Source organism: Somniosus microcephalus, chromosome 9, assembly GCF_052327205.1.
Source record: "Somniosus microcephalus isolate GS21.2 chromosome 9, FLI_Smic_1.0, whole genome shotgun sequence".
Lineage (NCBI taxonomy): Eukaryota > Metazoa > Chordata > Chondrichthyes > Squaliformes > Somniosidae > Somniosus > Somniosus microcephalus.
Genome location: NC_140995.1, coordinates 135,804,363 through 135,823,219, shown reverse-complemented (window position 1 = coordinate 135,823,219; position 18,857 = coordinate 135,804,363). Strand labels below are relative to the sequence as shown.

The 18,857-nt window shown below is 44.6% G+C and overlaps 1 protein-coding gene across 1 annotated transcript in view; it reads right to left on the bottom strand.

Moving 5' to 3' along the window:
* serinc1 (serine incorporator 1) overlaps positions 1 to 18,857 on the bottom strand; it is a 43,148-nt gene that overhangs the window by 9,593 nt on the left and 14,698 nt on the right. The window contains exons 4-8 of the mRNA XM_085997289.1: positions 18,157 to 18,236; positions 16,396 to 16,533; positions 14,589 to 14,758; positions 7,628 to 7,718; positions 6,147 to 6,288 (exon numbers count right to left, since the gene is read on the bottom strand). Coding sequence (XP_085853415.1) covers positions 6,147 to 6,288; positions 7,628 to 7,718; positions 14,589 to 14,758; positions 16,396 to 16,533; positions 18,157 to 18,236 — 621 coding nt within the window. The remainder of the gene's footprint in view (positions 1 to 6,146; positions 6,289 to 7,627; positions 7,719 to 14,588; positions 14,759 to 16,395; positions 16,534 to 18,156; positions 18,237 to 18,857) is intronic.

Genomic DNA, 18,857 nt, shown 5'->3' with positions numbered 1-18,857 from the left:
GGTGAGGAGTGAGCCGATCAGCACAAGAAGCAAGGCGGCCACGGTGACTGTGAGTAAGGGAAAAGTAAAAAGAATAATTGGAGGATAAGGGCGGTGCACTCGACCACGGTCGAGGGGGAAAAGGAGCCGGACAGAAGTCGGGCCCAGAGGCGCGGAGACTGGGGCAGCGTGGAGCAAGGAAGCCGCGGTACAGACAGGCTGGGGACGCAACGGCGTCGTGAGACAGCTAGACCGCGACCGGCGAAAAAGGCCGGGCAGCGACCGAAGCCACGAAGCGCTGCGACCGGGAGCGTAGGCGCGGGAAGATATAAAAACTCAACCGCAGCCGGGGAGGGAAGCACCGGACTGCGAGACGGCTGGGAGAGGCGTTTGGGAGCTGAGCGAGCGGGAGAGGCAGAGCCGACCAAGGGAGACTGCGCGAGAGCCAGTCCAGCGGCTGAAACTGTTCTCCGTCAACGGGGTGTACCCAGCGCCGGTAGAGCCGAGCAAGCGGGAGAGGCAGAGCCGACCAAGGGAGACTGCGCGAGAGCCAGTCCAGCGGCTGAAACTGTTCTCCGTCAACGGGGTGTACCCAGCGCCGGTAGAGCCGAGAGAGCGGGAGAGAGACCGAGCCCGAGCAAGGGGAACTGAGCGAGAGCCAGCCCAGCGGCTGAACCTGTTCGCCGTCAACGGGGTGTACCCAGCGCCGGTTGCCTTGCCGAGAAAAGGGAAAGCACTGAAGCCGACGGGCAGGCTGTGAATCTGAAAGCCAGCGGCCGTCGCCTGTGGGGGAAAGTGTACCCCTCCCGCTAGGGAAGAAACGCCGGAAGCCGCCATTAGGCGGGGAAGAAGACAGAAGCGGGAAACCGCCATTGAAGTGGGCGGGGAGAGAAGATAAGCGCGGGAAAACCGCCATCTTAAAAAAAAAAGTTAAAGAAATAATTCGGGGTGTTATCAGAAAGAGAGGAAGATGCCTAAGCGTGGTAACATCAACGATTTTAATGCAGAGGTAGAAGACTGGGCCACGTACGTGGAACGCATCGAGATCTATTGTGAGGCCAATAAAATAGAAGAAGATGACAAAGCTATAACCTTGCTAAACTCGATGGGCGCGAAGACATACGGGCTCTTGAAGCATCTACTATCACCAGCTAAACCGGCGGATCAGACTTTCGATGATATTGTGGCTGTTCTGAAGGATCACTTGAACCCCACACCGTTGATGTTGGCGGAACGATTCAAATTCTATGCGAGAACGCAACGGAAAGACGAAAGCAACGCAGAATACTTGGTCGAACTGCGTAGACTAGCGAAATACTGCCAGTTTGGAGGGAATCTGACAGAGGCATTGCGAGACAAGTTCGTGTGCGGGTTGGCAAAGGAAGGAACGCAAAAGCGACTACTCGAAGAGAACGACCTTACACTTGACAGGGCTGTCCTTATTGCAGCATCGCACGAAGCCGCAGCGAAGGGAACTGCGGAAATGCAGCTAAAGACAGCAGCACTAAGCGTGGATCAAATTACCTCGACAACAACAAAATGCTATCGTTGTGGGAAGACAACACACGACCAGAACCAATGCTGGTTTAAGAACCAGGAATGTAGGAAATGTGGCAAACTGGGTCACATAGCTAAGGTATGCCGGTCAGGGAAGAAGACCAACAACCAAAGGACCAACAACCAAAGGAAGCCATCACAGGAAAAGTACAACAAGGTACACAAGGTGGCTGAGAAGAGTTCAGACGAACAGAATTCAGACTCGGACCCAAACGGCCAGGAGCTGGGTAGTCTGAGAATTCACAATGTGAGTAAGGAAGCTGACCTACAAACTATCTGGGTCATGCTAAAAATAGCTGGAATCCAAGTGAAAATGGAGTTGGACACTGGATCAGCTCTATCAGTCATAAATCGAAGGGATTACCACCGGCTATTCTCACATATACCCTTAAGAGATACCAAGTTCGTATTGCAGACATACACGGGGCATAAAGTATACCCCATGGGAAAGATAAGAGTCAAAGTGAGAGATAGGGGTAAAGAACACCCAAGAATGAACTTATACGTACTACATGAGGGAGGACCACCACTTCTAGGATGGGAGTGGATCAAGAAAATAGACATGGAATGGCACTATCTAAAAGCCATAACAAGTGAGGACTCGGTGCAGACAATCAGCTCAGATTCTGAAACGGATGACGATAAGACCAACCCAAATATGAAAGACAAGGCTAAAATGGACTTGCCGACGAAGGTTGGAAAAACGAAGGCATGCATAAAGGCTTATGCTCCAGAGAAGAACAAAGTTTCAGAACAGAACTCCACCGAACAACGACAACCTAGTTTGACAGAAAATTCTGAGCCTGTTCAAGTTACGGACATATCCATGACGGAAGAACACCGAGCTCGGACTCAAACTTATTTCAAATTACGACAACAATTAGAACAATTGAGTTACCGTCTCGTACAAGAGATGAAAACAATGAAAAAGTTCTATGACACCGAATGGGAGAATCTGGAAAGACAACAGAAGCAGCTAGCTCAAGCAGAGAGCGACCATAGAGCCATCGTGACCAATTACCGATCACATCTCCCTTATGCTGTTCAGGAGTTAGAATATTTGCAGGAAGAAGCAAATGAAGAGGAATCTTCAGGAAGCCAGGATTTTATTCCAGTTCTTCTCTACGACTCCTTACAAGCAGAGTGTGAGAAGTTGAAAGAACAGTATGAACAGGCCCAGGCTACAATTCTGGAAGGGGTTAACTCGGCAACCTCCGAAAAGCTAGTTTCAGTGGAAGCATATGAGCAACTGAAGGTTGAACATGAGCAAGAAGTCCAAAGGCTGCAGGAAATTCTTGATGAGCTCAAGGCCAAGACAGACTCATCGGTAGAAGTTCCATCCATAGATGAGAAATTAGAGGTGAAAGACATGGCAGAACATGAAAGACAAGATGTACAAGAACTCATAAAAATATTAAAGGAAACCCAAGACAAATATGGGGCGGCAATGACCGAGATTCAACAACTTGAAGAACAGATTCAACTGGGAATCCGTTCAGTGGAAGAAAAGGGAACTGTAAGAAACACAGAGACTGTAAGAATGGCCTCTGAACATGAGCTAGAGAGCATCAAGGCGCAACTTCTCCGAGCGCTGGAAGCCAAAGTACAAGAGGAAAAGAAGGTGAAAGCATTGGAGGAAAAGGTGGATGAAATGGAGAAGACTCTGACCCACAGTGTTCCCGTGGAAGAGTTAACAGTCAGCCAACTCCTTCATATGCTGAAGGACAAGACTCTACAATGGGAACAATCGGAACACGAGCTTCAATCTTCAAAGGGAAGGAGTTCGGAGCTCTCAAAAGTTATGGAAATAGCGGAGGTTGCAACACAGATTTTATAGGGATGCCAAAAGTACGCTGAATCACGTCAATGTGAACAGCAGAATGCTGAAACAGCTGCTCCAGTAGAAGGATTGAATAGCCTGATCAATCAATCCCCGAGGGAAGGGGAAGTGTTGAAATCACAAACGAGGTCATTAGTGAAGGATTTGCAGGAAACCCAGGAAGAGCGGGATGAATATGAATGCATGAAGAAGTCTCTTCAGGAAAGATGTCTAGGGAGGGAACAACAGTCGGCTAACGTCCAGTTGGGTACGGAAGAAGTAGCAGGCCCTCTCGCTAGGCTAGCTCAGGACGACACCGAATATTACCATGACCTGTTGAGTGACACGGAATATTACGATGACTTGGTCTGCCCAGCTTGTGATGAAAACTCCCAAAGTGCAGAAATCAGGATGAAGCACTTAAAGTCTAAGGAACATAGGGAGATGGTGGCACTACAGCTGGCAGCGGATAAGGGAGCCCCGAGAGTCTCCAAGAAGCAGAAAAGAAAAAGCAGAAGACGATAACCATCTAAATCATTATCACTTCTATCAGATCATGCACGTGGGCCCCACGAAGGGGGCCAAATCAGTTGGAAAGTAGGAAAAATTACCAAGGCAGTCCAGCTGTTTGTAAAAGTCAGCACTGCTGGTTCAGCAGGACGGAAGTTCAAGCTGTTAAGCCAAGGGAAAGACTATTGGATGAGTCACGCTAGAAATGTGAACCGGCTACACCACAGAGATGTTGTTCGGACCGAGTCAAGACCAGAGACTGAATCTGTGAACTGTTCCCGCAGAGACTGAATCTGTGAATTGTTTTACATGAAGTTGATTATATGTTATGTTTAATGGGGAATAAGTATGTTGTAAGCTAAAAAGGGAGGATTGTAGTGTATGTACCCGTCTACCTTTAAGAGAACTATTGTATGTAACCGTTCACCTTTAAGAGAACTATTTTAGGTGTGGCACCACTTTGTTTGGCTTCTGTATACGGTAATACCGACGGTGACCACACCAGTATATAAGTGTTGTGCCAGGAGTTATTGGGCAGATTCGCCCTGACCTTCGAATAGTAAAGTCCTGTTTTAAGTTACTCTTGGAGTCTGTGTATTAATTAACTAAACAACCCACAGACTTTACAGTACACAGCAACAAATCCAAGCTTCCCTGTTGCTTAGCAACAGCTGCAAGAACCCCGGCCACAGACCAAGCGTCCCTGTTGCTTAGCAACAAGTGCAGAAACCCCCGATTACACAGCCAAGAATCAAGAAACGGCCACTAATATGAAGAAAAACTTAACTGAACCTACTCCTGAATTTTGCCGGTTAACTGAGATTGCTGGTTGTTTGGGTGCCGGTAAATCGAGAGTTTCCTGTACTACAATAGCAAGAGGACCAGAGGTGAGAACATTAAAAGATGCAAATGGACTAATGATGAGCACAACACAGTTAATGTTCCAAATGATTACTGCCTCCAAGTATTTAAAGGGGAACACATAAGCAACATAACATCCCCAATAAAAGAGTGCCACAGCAAAGTTCAGGTCTTCAATATAGAGATGAAAGCCCTATACAAGCTGAAAACCTTTAAAGGGGCTGCTCTTTCAAAACCGAGATGAGGAGAAACTTCTTCACTCAGAGGGTGGTAGGTTTGTGGAATTTGCTGCCCTAGAAAGCTGTGGAAGCTACATCATTAAATAAATTTAAAACAGAAATAGATAGTTTCCTAGAAGTAAAGGGAATTAAGGGTTACGGGGAGCGGGCAGGAAATTGGACACGAGTCTAGGTTCGGAATGGTCATGGCCCTGTGGGTAGTGGAGCGGGCCCAGGGGCCGTGTAGCCTGGTTCTGCTCCTACTTCTTGTGTTCTAATTCTGTGTTAGATTTCAGGAGATGGTTTTATTCCTGTTCCTGGCTGGGGTGGAGATCGCCTTTACAGAAGGTAAGTACTGTAGAAAATATAGGGACAGAGTGATCTCCTGGACGAGTTTCGATCGCCTAGATGGATCGGAGAGGAATTTCCCAGATTTTTTTCTCCCAATTTGGCCATTGGGTTTTTGATCTGGTTTTTCGCCTCTCCCGGGAGATCACATGGGTTCGGGTGGGATGGAGAGTGATAGAAGATTTGAGGTTAGGATCAGATCAGCCATGATCTTATTGAATGGTGGAGCAGGCTCGAGGGGCCGATTGGCCTACTCCTGCTCCTATTTCTTATGTTCTTATGTTCTTAAAACAAAAAATGTTCAGACTTTGATGGCATTAATCCCAAAGTGTTGAGCAAGAACAGTGAGGAGATTTGCAAGGTACTGATAATGATTATGATGGACAAGCTGACACTGGAGATGTACCAGCCAACTGGAAACAGGCTAAAATGATGTCTATATTTAAAAAGGGTGACAGAGCAGACACAGGCCTATTGTTCTTACTTCAATCCCACGTAAAATGGTATTAATCAGGAGTAAACTTGAGGATTATCTGTACAATAACCTAGTAAAGAGCAATCAACATGGCTTCAAACAGAACTTTCCTGCCTGATATACTTCTTAATTTCTTTGAGGAAATGACAACTCAAGTCAACTATGGTAGAATTAGATAATCTAAATTACAAGTAAACAGAACCCCCCCCAATAAAGGTGCAAGTACAATTCGCACAGTATGAATTTAGCTAACATTTACTTTGCTGTTACCCTTCGGGCATATACTTTAAAAAAAAAAAAAAGCCCGCCTGATCAAAGTGAAATCATTGGGGAAAAAAGGACAGCTATTAACAGGAGCTTGGATCTGATGGGTACTGACCTTGAATAAAGGACGCAAAGCAAAAATAGGATCAGTCCTACAATTCCTTGTGCATCCCACCACTGGATGACCTGACCAGGGACATGAGTTCCTGTGCTGTTGTATCCAATCATGCTCAGCAAACTGGGATTGCATTTTCGGTCTGTAAGAAATTAAACATGAAAAAAGTAAATTCCCCTTGAAGTGACTTACTGAATTCTCAACTTGCTGTCTAAACTTCAACTTATTAAATCTAGATACTCAAGTAGAGAACATTCTCTTTTAAGAACTATTTTTTTGAAGCAAAGTGCTTTAAAGACTGACTTGACTGAATTATGAACATATGTTCCCTATGCCAGAGTTTCCAATCGGAGCACAAAGAATCAATTATTCAGAAAGTTTGTTAATTTAATTGAAGATGGAACACTGAAGGCCTCTTATCTATGCAGGTCCATAAAGCATGAGGGGGCATGTGCACTTTACTCACTCCTGCTCAGTGTAACCAAAATTGCTATTACATAATTTCCCAAAGTGCTTCTATCTGACTTCCAGTAGTCTCAGATGCACTTTCTATCCAATTACAATGTACAAAGCATATTCAGCTATATACACCACAGTAAATCTCAGCCATCATCCTGGTCATTAAAATAAACTATTTAAGAATTTTCATTCTACTGATGTAAATTAAAATTACTGTAAACTTATGTCATCATATTAAAAAGGTAATAAAGCAAAAGCAAGTTAACATTCAATTTATTCAACTGAACAGCTCTAAATCAACCAAACAACTAAATCTAACTACTGGAGCAACAAGCTTTTAATTTGTGATTGTTGGTAGTAAAATTGTGATCCTATCTTCAGAAATGGCCAAAGGACTACAACTGTAACAGTGTTAGTTCTGCAAACACCATTTTCAGTGCAGGAAGGCGGAGGCAGCACAGGCTGCAAGTTCCCACCCACTCTCAGTCTGGCACAATTTCTCTAAGCAACGTCTGATCCATGACAAGTTACCTAGAAACATCATGGACGCAACTACTTAAAAAATACAGTACCATCTGGAGGAATGAATACATTTGTATTTTAAAAGACAAATAAAGCCCATTGCTTCCATTAGGCCTATTCCCATTAATATGCCAAATAGGAAAATAAGCTGCTTCAGCATTTTCCACAGCTATTAAGTCTTTCTAAACCGACAGTGAATTCCAGCACCAAAATATAAACCAACGCATTTTAAGGCAATGCATCAATGCAATTTTCAATGCCATCCTTTCAATTTCATAACAACATTGAAATCAGATAAAAGATGATGATATAGCAGCATGGAGTAACATTGTCATGGTACACAATGAAAATTTTGTCCTTCAGCTGCTGGAGGAATATTGGATCCGAGAGTCCGTTTTTTCAAATTAGATCACACAAAAAAAAATCTGTCTCCTATATGACATTATTTATGAGAATGGAACGTACTAACTAAAACACAATAACTAAAATGAACAAAATACCTGGTTCATTAGTCATAGCAGACCACGTTAGATACATGGTATACAAGGTGATGATGGAGGATTGCAGCAAACCAGATCGAGGCTGGGACTCCTGAAAATACATCAACCATCTCTTCAATATATTTACAATATATGCACTTCACACAAGGTGTAGAACTTATTTATTCCTGGTAGTGGTTTTATATGCATGTTCCATTGATGCAAACAGCATAGACTTACATTCTGATATTATAAGTTAGCCTACTTTATCAGGAGGCCCACCATTTTGTCTTCCTCAGGTTTGTACTTGTTTCACATACACATTTCACTTGCACGTGAAAAGTAGGTCACGTCTGACTAACCTAGTTGAATTTTTTGAGGAGGTCACTGGCATGGTGGATAGGGGAGTGTCTATGGATATTGTGTAGTTGATCTACCAGAAGGCATTTGATAAGGTTTTGCACAAGAGGTTATCAAAAAATGTAAGTGCATGGAATAGGAGATAACCTTGTGGCATGGGTTGATAATTAGTTGGGAGGTCAGAGACATTGTAGGGATAAAGGGAGTGTTCTTTGATTGGCGGGATGCGACAAATGGTGTTCCTCAGGGGTCTTTACCAGGGCCTCAACTTTTCATCATATAAATGAATTGGATGAAGGAATAGAGAATTGTAGATACTAAGTTAGGAGGCACAGCAAGTTGTGTACAGGAAACTTATGATTTACCGGCACCTAAATAACCAGAAATCTCGGTTAACCAGCAAAATTCAGGAGTAGGTTCAGGTAAGTTTTACTTCATATTGTACTTGCCTTCCTCGATCTGTTGCTGTGCAAGGGTGTGGCTGCAGCTGTTGCTAAGCTACAGAGACGCTTGGAACTTGTGGCCATTGTTCTGCACCTGTTGCTAAGCAACAGGGTTTGTTGCTTTATACGGAGCTCTCAGCTCTCCGTATCTTTTATTATAGCTTTCGGTTATCCGGAATTTATGATGAACCGGCACCACGTCGGTCCCGTCTGTTGTCTCCGTGTGTTAATGGAGACACGGAATGCAGGAGTTGGTTTCACAGGTGTTTACTGAACAAAGTCTGGAGGTGAACTAACAGATACAGGACACTATACAGGCTTATATAGCCCGAGTGGCCATTACTGGCATTACAGTACACAGGGGGCTCTTAAAGGCACATACACCACAATTCCTCCCCTTTTAGACAACCAGTACAGAACATTTTAAGTAATCATTAATTAACATGTTACAAGAACAATAATCTACACATTTGCTGCAGTTAATCAATTATAAATCAGTCTCTCTGGAGGCTTCCTGACTCGGTCCGGATAACGCCTCGGTGGTGTAGTAGTTTCTGGTGGTGGAGTAGGTTCATTTGGCAAGGTCGATTCGGCTTGAATGCCAGTGTCGGGTTCATCTGGTTCCAGTATCACCGGATCGGAGGTAGATACTATGGGTATCTCTGCTTCATCATTAGGCGTATAGAGTTGTGGTGTAGGTTGTCCCTTTTCGGATGACTATGATCTGGTCAGCATGGCGCCTTATTATGCTTTCTCCAATGTCCACGGTATACATCAGCGGTCCTAGTCGTGTGCAAATAGTTCCAGGCTGCCATTTCTCGGTACGGTAGTCCCGGGCCAAAACTTGTTGACCTATCTGGAAGGTTCTAGTTGGCCTTTCATTCATGCCTTGAAATTGCTGGTTCTCCACGTCCCTTCTGATGTTTGGCTTGATCAAATCCAGCCGGCATCTTAGGCTTCTATTGAAGAACATCATGGCGGGAGTTTGGTTTGTAACCACATGTGTTGCATTCCTGTATGCAAACAAGAAGTTATCTACCTTATGCTGTAGATTTATGTCTTCATTACCCATGGCCTTTATGGCCTTCTTGAAGGTCTGGGCAAACCTTTCAGCCAATCCATTGGTGGCGGGATGGTATGGGGCGGATGTGTAGTGCTTAACCCCATTGTTTTTTTTAAGAACTTCCTGAATTCTTCGGACACAAATTGCGGTCCATTATCAGAACAGATCCATTCAGGCAGCCCATTCCTGGCAAATATGGTCCTTAATACTGTGATGGTTTTTTCCGTGGTGGTGGAGGACATCTTTATTACCTCCGGCCACTTGGAGTGTGCATCAACCGCGATTAAGAACATTGAGTCCATAAACGGACCAGCAAAGTCGATGTGTACCCTTTGCCATGGAGATGAGGGCCACTCCCATGGATGTAGAGGGGCTTGTGGTGGGGCGTTTTGGACCTTCTGGCATCCTAGGCAGCTCCTGGTCATTTCTTCAATGTCTCCATCGATACCTGGCCACCACACAAACGCTCTGGCTAGGTTCTTCATTTTCACTCCACCCAGATGCCCCTCGTGAAGCTCTTTTAGCACTTTATCCTGGAGTTTGGGTGGAACCACCACTCTGGATCCACACATCAAGGTTCCTCGGCACACTGACAGCTGTTCTCTTCTTTGCGAGAATGCTGGCAACAGTGGTTCGCCATGTGCTGGCCATCCCTTCACCGTTAAATCGTAGACGAGAGAGAGAGAGAGTCGGGTCATTTCTCGTTTCCTTTTCAATGGCAGAATTTGTTACTGGTAGACATTCCACTATGGTTGAGTGGAACATCTCCACTGGGTCCACTGTAGGTGCCTCTTCTACCGTTGGCAACGGTAGGCGCGATAAACCGTCAGCATTCCCATGCTGTTTTGATCCTTTGTATTCTATGTCATATCGGTGTGCCCCTATGAAAAGGGACCACCTTTGTAGCCTCTGCGCTGTCATAATGGGAACACCCTTTTAGGGTTAAATATGGAGACGAGGGGTTGATGGTCAGTCAACAAGGTAAATTTTTGTCCGTGTAGGTAATGGTTGAATTTCTTCACTCCCCATACCAGGCTGAGTGCTTCCCTGTCGATCTGGGCATAGTTACCCTCAGCTGAGTTCAATGAGCGTGACGCAAAAGCTATCGGCCGCTCCGAGCCATCAGGGAATCTATGCGATAATACCGCTCCTACGCCGTACGGGGATACATCGCACGCCAGTCTGATTGGCAGTGATGGGTTGTAATGAGCCAAAACTTCCTTGGACGTGATCAAGCCTTTGCATTTATGGAAGGCACGTTTACAGTCTTCGCTCCATTTCCAAATTACTCCCGTTTGTAGCAGTTTGTTAAGAGGGTGCAGAACAGTTGAGAAGTTCGGTAAAAATTTATGATAGTAATTTATCAATCCCAGGAACGACCTTAATTGTGAGACATTTTCAGGTGCTGGGGCTTTTATGACCGCTTCAATTTTTTCAGGTGACTTATGCAACCCTTCTTCGTTAATTATATGGCCACAATATGATATTTGTTTCTGGAAAAATTTGCACTTGGGGCGATTTGCTCGTAGGCCCCGTTCTCTCAGCCTAGTGAGCACCTGCTCCAAATTGGCAAGGTGCTCGTTGTCGTTTTCTCCTGTTACAAGGATGTCGTCTAGGTAGCATTGAGTCCCCGGAATCCCTTGGAGGACTTGCTCCATAGCTCTTTGCCAGATCGCTGGAGCTGATGCTACTCTGAAAACCAGTCAATTGTACTGGTACAGGCCTTTGTGTGTATTAATCGTGAGATACTTTTTAGAGGCCTCTTCAACCTGCATCTGTAGATATGCTTGTGCCAAGTCAATTTTGGTGAAACTTTTCCCTCCGGATAGTGAGGCGAAAATATCTTCTATCCTCGGAAGAGGATACTGTACCGTGTGAAGGACCGGGTTTACAGTCATCTTGAAGTCCCCACAGATGCAAATTTTTCTCTGTTCTTCAGATTTATCATTATTCAACGTTTTCTTCATGACCGGGACGATGGGTGTTGCCCACTCGCTCCAATCTATCTTGGATAAAACGCCTGCCTTTTCCAAATTCTCCAGCTCTGCCTCGACTGCTGGACGAATTGCGTATGGCACCGGCCTTGCCTTAAAAAACTTGGGAATTGCCGCATCTTCCACTTTTATTGAGGCGGTGACGCCTTTCAAGGTTCCTAGTTCCTGTTGAAACACTTCCTTGGCGTTGGCCAAGATGTCTTTTAATCGTTCAGGTATGACGTCATCATCATTTTTTTTCTTACTGGTCACCGTCAGTGCCTGAATGGAGTGCCAGTCTAAACGTATCTTCCTGATCCATTCACGTCCCAACAGCGGTGGACCACCATCTTGCAGAACGTATAAATACAACTTCTGTATTTCCTTGCCGTTGTATACAACAGGCACCCTTATTTTCCCTTTGGGGTATACTTTCTGCCCCGTATATGTTTTCAAGATAATGGATGTGTCTTTCAAAGGTATATGCGGAAATAGCCGCTCGTAATCCCGTCGACTTATGACGGTCAGAGCTGATCCTGTATCTAGCTCCATTTTAACTGGGGACCCCGCTATCGTGAGGGTAACCCAAATGGTCTGGTAATCTTCTTTGGCAATTACATTATGTAATTTGAGAGAGCTTAGTCTCTTGTTCCCGGAGTCGCTATCGCTCTTCTGGTCTTCGGAGCTACTGTCCGTCATCATTTGTACCTTTCTGTACTTTTTCTTATTGATTTTTTTCCTGTCCGTGGATTTTTTGTTTCCAGATCGGCATACACGTGCAATGTGTCCAATCTTTCCGCATTGCCTGCATGCTTTGTCCTTGAACCAGCAGTCCCTCTGGTCATGGGTGGATCTGCTGCAGCGATAACATCTCTCGAAACCCTGTGTCATTTCATGGGTGCCGAAGTCCTGTGGCTTTTGCTGTATCTCTGCAGCTCCTCTTGCGGCTGCTTCGTATGATACAGCCACACTGAAAGCCTTGTCCAGTGTCAAATCTTTCTCAGAAAGTAGCCTTTTCTGTGTTCCTTCACTTAGGAGACCGTAGACGAATTTGTCTCGAAGAGAATCTGCCAGTCCTGCTCCGAATTGGCAGTGCTTTGACAGCTTCCTTAATTCGGTGAGGTAATCAGAGTTACTTTCATTCTTGTGCTGATTCCTCCTGAAGAATTTGAATCGTTCTGCTATCAGCAGCGGTGTTGGGTTTAAGTGCTCCTGTAGGGTATCAACAATCTCCTTAAAATTCTTGTCCCTCGGTTTGGCTGGAGTGATTAAGTTTTGTAACAGCCCGTATGTCCTTGCGCCCATTAGATTTAGAAGTACTGATGCCTTTTTATCATCCTCTATTTCATTTGCAGTGCAATATACCTCCACTCTTTCCACATGTGGTCCAATCCACTATATCGCTATCGAAAGCAGTAATATTGCCAGTCTTAGGCATCCTGAAAAAAAAGGCGCCTCCCGCGCTTTCCTTTCTTCCCCGCAGAAAAAAAATGGCGCCTCCCGCGCTTTCCCGCCGCTGCTGTTCTCCGCGGTTTTTATTTACACAGGTATTTTTTTTAAATAGGTGGAGACTCGTTCCCGCCGGACTCTCTGGGACTTTTCCCTCCCTCTGCTTGGTCCGAACGCCGACCTGCTTTGCAGCGCCGGCCGTCTCCCGAGTGCTCCACCCTCTGTCTCTGTTTGCCTCCGCCTTCGCTGCTCGGCCCCGCTGCAGAGCCAGCCGATGGAGCCCCAGCCCGCCGTCCAGGAAGGATTATCGCAGTACCTGCCACCAGCTCGGCTAGCTGGTGAAACCACAGTTTTTTTTTTCTTTTGTTTTTCTTCGACCTTCGTCTGAGGAATCGATCTCCTTGAGGTGCTGCCGAATTGCAGGTAAGTCCGTTTCCAATTCGTCGCCACTGTTGTGTCCGTGTGTTAATGGAGACACGGAATGCAGGAGTTGGTTTCACAGGTGTTTACTGAACAAAGTCTGGAGGTGAACTAACAGATACAAGACACTATACAGGCTTATATAGCCCGAGTGGCCATTACCGGCATTACAGTACACAGGGGGCTCTTAAAGGCACATACACCACATCGTCGGTGCCGGATAAAAAGAGTTTCCTGTAGATGGGAGAAGGAAGTTGCAAGGGGCATACAGATTAAGTGAGTGGGCAAATGGAGTTCAACGTGGGGTGAAGTCATCCACTTTGGATCCGAGAAAGCCAAATCGAAATATTTTCTTCTAGGTGAGCCTTGGAGCTATGGGATTTAGATGTCCATATACAAAAATCACTAAAATCTAGTGCACAGGTACAAAAAGTCACCAAAAAAGCTAATGGTATGTTGGCCTTTATCTCAAAAGGGTTGGAATACAAAAGTGAGGAAGTGATGCATCAGTTATAGAGGGGTCTGGTAAAGCTCCATCTGGAGTACTGCGTTCAGTTCTGGGCACTGCACATCAAGAAGGATATATTGGCCTTGGAGGGGGTATAGCACAGATTCACCAGAAAGATACTGAGGCCTAAAGGGTTAATTTATGAGGACAGGTTGCGTAAACTTGGTTTGTATTCGCTTGAGTTTAGAAGGGTGATCTAATTGAGGTGTTTAAAATGATACGGGTAGGCAAAGCAAAGTTATTTCCTCTGGTGGGGGAATCCACAAGAGAGCATAATCTTATTATTAGAGCTAGGCTAGTTAGGAATGAAATAAGGAAGCATTTCCTTATTAAGACTGTAGGTAGGGATATCAAGGGATATGGAGAAAATGTAGATAAATGGAGTTGAGATACACAACAGTCATGATCTAATATAATGGCAGAAAGGGGCTGAATGGGCTACTCCTGTTCCTATAAACATTGGTAATGATCAGTCACAGCTCAATTCACTGGGACTCCAAAATATAATAAAGGTCTACATTTGAAAATAGCTGTGATTAACAGTCTAAAACTATGCTGATTAAGTACCTTTGTTGAACCCTATTCCTTTGACATTGCTTTAGTTTTTTTCTATATTAAAGATCTCTTTGTTGCCTGTGAGAGCAGTAAATATATTTACAATACAAGACCATGGAATAGTATTTATTTCTTTAGGCAAAACAAAATAACATTTTTTGATTCGAGCTCCAAAATTCAGGTCATTTGCTCTAAAGTTTCTAGATCATACCTGTATCTTCGGGAGGATGGACATAACAGAGGAAGCTACGCATAGCAGCATATTCAAGCTGATGAAGACTTTGTTCTCAGTGCAGCCCTCAGGATGAGTGTAGTAACAGTAGAAGAGGACTATGGCAACCAGCGATAGCAGGTAGTTCATGCCCGTTGCTGACAGCAGTGCTGCAAGAAAGATTATGTAAATTGCTAGCCAACAACTTCTCTAAACTCTAGAACAGTAATTTCAGCAAACTATGTTTTTTTTTTAAACCACCATTTACAGCTATTTAATTTTAAGGTAGACATACTCCTATACTTGAAGAAAGGGAAGGAGCACAGAGCCTTGGTGTTAAGAATGGTACAAAGCAGATGTACTTCAAGAGGATCCTCATGGGAAACATTTTACGAAACAAGTCGAAGAATGGAGGAATATCAGTATTCAGAAACAAATCCTTAAATTGTGACAATTCTCCTACACCCATCCCCTTTTTTTTTTAAATTTGTTTTATGGGATGTGGGCGTCGCTGGCAAGGCCAGCATTTATTGCCCATCCCTAATTGCCCTCCAGAAGGTGGTGGTGAGCCACCTTCTTCAACCGCTGCAGTCCGTGTGGTGAAGGTACTCCCAACAGTGCTGTTAAGTTCCAGGATTCTGACCCAGCGATGATGAAGGATCGGCAATATACTTCTAAGTCAGGATGGTGTGTGACTCGGAGGTGGTAGTGTTCCCACGCGCCTGCTGCCCTTGGTCGCGGGTTTGGGAGGTGCTGCCGAAGAAGCCTTGGCAAGTTGCTGCAGTGCATCTTGTCGATGGTACACACTGCAGCCACGGTATGCCGGTGGTGGAGGGAGTGAATGTTTAAGGTGGTGGATGGGGTGCCTATTAAGCGGGCTGCTTTGTCCTGGATGGTGTCGAGCTTCTTGAGTGTTGTTGGAGCTGCACTCATCCAGGCAAGTGGAGCGTATTCCATCACATTCCTTACTTGTGCCTTGTAGATGGTGGAAAGGTTTTGGGGAGTCAGATGAGACACTTGCCGCAGAATACCTAGCCTCTGACCTGCTCTTGTTGCCACAGTATTTATGTAGCTGGTCCAGTTAAGTTTCTGGTCAATGGTGACCCCTCAGGATGTTGATGGTGGGGGATTCGGCAATGGTAATGCCTTTGAATGTCAAGGGGCGGTGGTTAGGCTCTCATTTGTTGGAGATAGTCATTGCCTGGCACTTAAGTGGCAGGTAACATTCGCGCCACACATCAGCCCAAGCCTGAACATCCTCCAGGTCTTGTTGCATGCGGGCATGGACTGCTTCATTATCTGAGGAGTTGTGAATGTCGCTGAACACTGTGCAGTCATCAGCGAACAACCCCATTTCTGACCTTATGTTGGAGGGAAGGTCATTGATGAAGAAGCTGAAGATGGTTGGGCCTAGGACACTGCCCTGAGGAACTCCTGCAGCGATATCCTGGGGCTGCGATGATTGACCTTCAACCACCACAACCATCTTCCTTTGTGCTAGGCATGACTCCAGCCAGTGGCGAGTTTTACCCCCAGATTCCCACTGACTTCGGTTTTATTAGGGCTCATTGATGCCACACTCGGTCAAATGCTGCCTTGATGTCAAGGGCAGTCACTCTCACCTCGCCTCTGGAATTCAGCTCCTTTGTCCAAACATTGGACCAAGGCTGTAATGAGGTCGGGAGCCGAGTGGTCCTGGCGGAACCCAAACTGGGCATCAGTGAGCAGGCTATTGGCGAGTGCTATACATCAACACCACTATAGCACCACTCTCAAGAGCTATTGCTCTTCAGTTTGCTTTCCCTACCTGCATACCAGCACCTAGAGTTGCCTTCTTCCATCTTTTCAACCCATGATTCATTCCAGGAGTGGGCAAAGTCAATGAGTAGAACCAGTTGGATTAAGATGAAACAGAATGCACCAGCCATTCCAACATAGAACCAGACTGTAAATAAACAAACAAAATAAATCTCAAAAATTGAGTTTAACTTACATTATATTTAAGGTATGAAATATGCAAAATCATCTTTAGAGTTTAAAAAATAAAAACATTCATGTATTTTTAACAATTTATTGTAAAAATATCAGCTCACTAAACATGAATTTAAAAGTGAAAAGTAAAAGACCGTAAGAGCAGTATATATTAAAGTGTGCCAAGTAAAAATGGGCATCTTTTCACACAAAGTTTGTTTAGTGGCTGTGTAGAAATGAAAATTCACAGATGTTGAATATTATTGAATATGCCAACATTTTACAAAAATTTAATACAAAGAAAAAGAGAGTCAATTTAAAATAAACTTAAGCCACTCATCAATCTCTTTGTATTCAGTGTCAACATCAAGCTTCCCAGGTCAGGTACATTGGGCTCGATTTTCCAAGCCCCGAGGAGGCGGGCATGGAGGTGGGACAGCACGTAAAATCGGAGAAATTGGGGGCGGGTGACAAACCCGCCCTCATCCCGCCTCCGTGCCCTTTTGCCAGGAGGCGGAAGGATGCACAGCTTCTGGTCCCGTCTCCTGGAGGCGGGAAAGGCTTTTAATCCTTTTAACTGCCTGTTAACAGGTAGTTAACAGGCAGAAAAAGGGATTAGTGCCATTTTACCTTCACAGTTGAAGGCTTCCCGACCTCGGAGAACCCCGCCGGGTTGGAGGAGACGTGGAGGAGGTCTGCGGCGGTCGGAGGCACCTGGAAGTAAGGTGTAGAGGTGAGTGATGGGTGCAAGTGTGGAGTGGTAAGTATGCAAGGTGAGTGATAACTTTAAAAAAGTGTTCACTTACCTTTTTTTTAAAAAACTTCTGTAGCCTTTAGACATGCTGGATCGGGAGAGCGGACATCCACCATGTCAATTTCAGGTAATGGCTGATGGACCCTCCGATCCATCAGACATCTGAAATTTACTTTTTTTACAATGTTTTTTCAGTCCACACCACAAAAACGATTCAAACTCAAGAGAATGTCAGTGTTTGACAGCTTCATAGCTGTCAAACGCTGTCATTTCTTCTTTCAAGAAGTCTTGACAGATAGCACGTCTGACATTGACGTGATCTGTCAGTGACTTCTTCCCTAATTGGCCTGCTGAGCCCGCAGAGCGGGCTTAACAAGCTCAATCAGGGGAAAATCCCTCTGAATGGTCAGGCGAGGATGGAGGCGGGACATTGACACGACAAACAGCAGTCCTGCCTCCAGTGACAAAATCCAGCCCTTTATCCCTGATCCTAGTTTCAGTTAATGCCAGTTCAGCAAATTAACGGTAAAAAAATCATTTTCAGTGCTCCCAGTTGGTCTTACATAGAGCCTTTTCTGTGTTGCTTTGCACTATGTGAAGTGACGCCTGCCATTAACATGAGATCATGTGAAAATTGGTAGACCCAAAGTTACTTACTGTGACAGTGCTATTATGACTGTGCTGCACTAGTTGTGTATTGTAATTCTAACAAGATTTAATCCACATAGATATACTGTACCAAGCTAAATAATAGACAATCAAAATGCTTAGTCTCAGGCTGCTTTTAAAAATCTCAAGAGTAATATGAACTAGCAGGGCTGTCAGTACATCCATTATACAAACCTGTTGTAAAGGGTCCTTCTGGAATGAAGAAAGCACCCACTGTGATAGCAACCACTGTAGCAAATTTAAAAAACCAAAATCTAGAAGAAAAAAAAAAGCTGGTCAGGTTATCATTGACAATGGATGATTCTAAAATACAGGACTATCTATTATCCTTATAAGTGCAACAGACACTGGGCAGCAGCAAGAATAAATGTATTTTGATGTGTCTGCACAATTTATCACGTATTTATATAACAAAAAAACTTGACAGTATCACTGCAATGTGAGGGGACAGAGGACATTCAAGATTAGGTAGTTAGCAGTACATCTCAATCTTTAATAACTGCTGTTCCCTTCAATGTCTCGTTATACTGTTCACCCAGTTCTAAAACTGTCACGAGTTCCCATCCTGTAAGTTTTGATAGAGGTGCGACCAGCTAATGAAGAGATAAAATCATCGAGTTCTGCCCATTTTATCTGCAGATGCCTGCAAGTATAAAACCAGATTAATCAACAGGGACCTTTCATTTGAGGGAAGGGAACTTAAAAAGAGAGATCCTCAAAATCTCTACAACATCAAACTTTATGGGCACAAAGACATCCAGGCACACCTTACTTGACCAATATCAAAGTCAAATTGTCAAATGGGAGGGAGCAGAGAAGAGCCACAGGGCTAATCAGTATTGGCAGAGGTTTGAGCTATGAGAAAAATCTGAAAA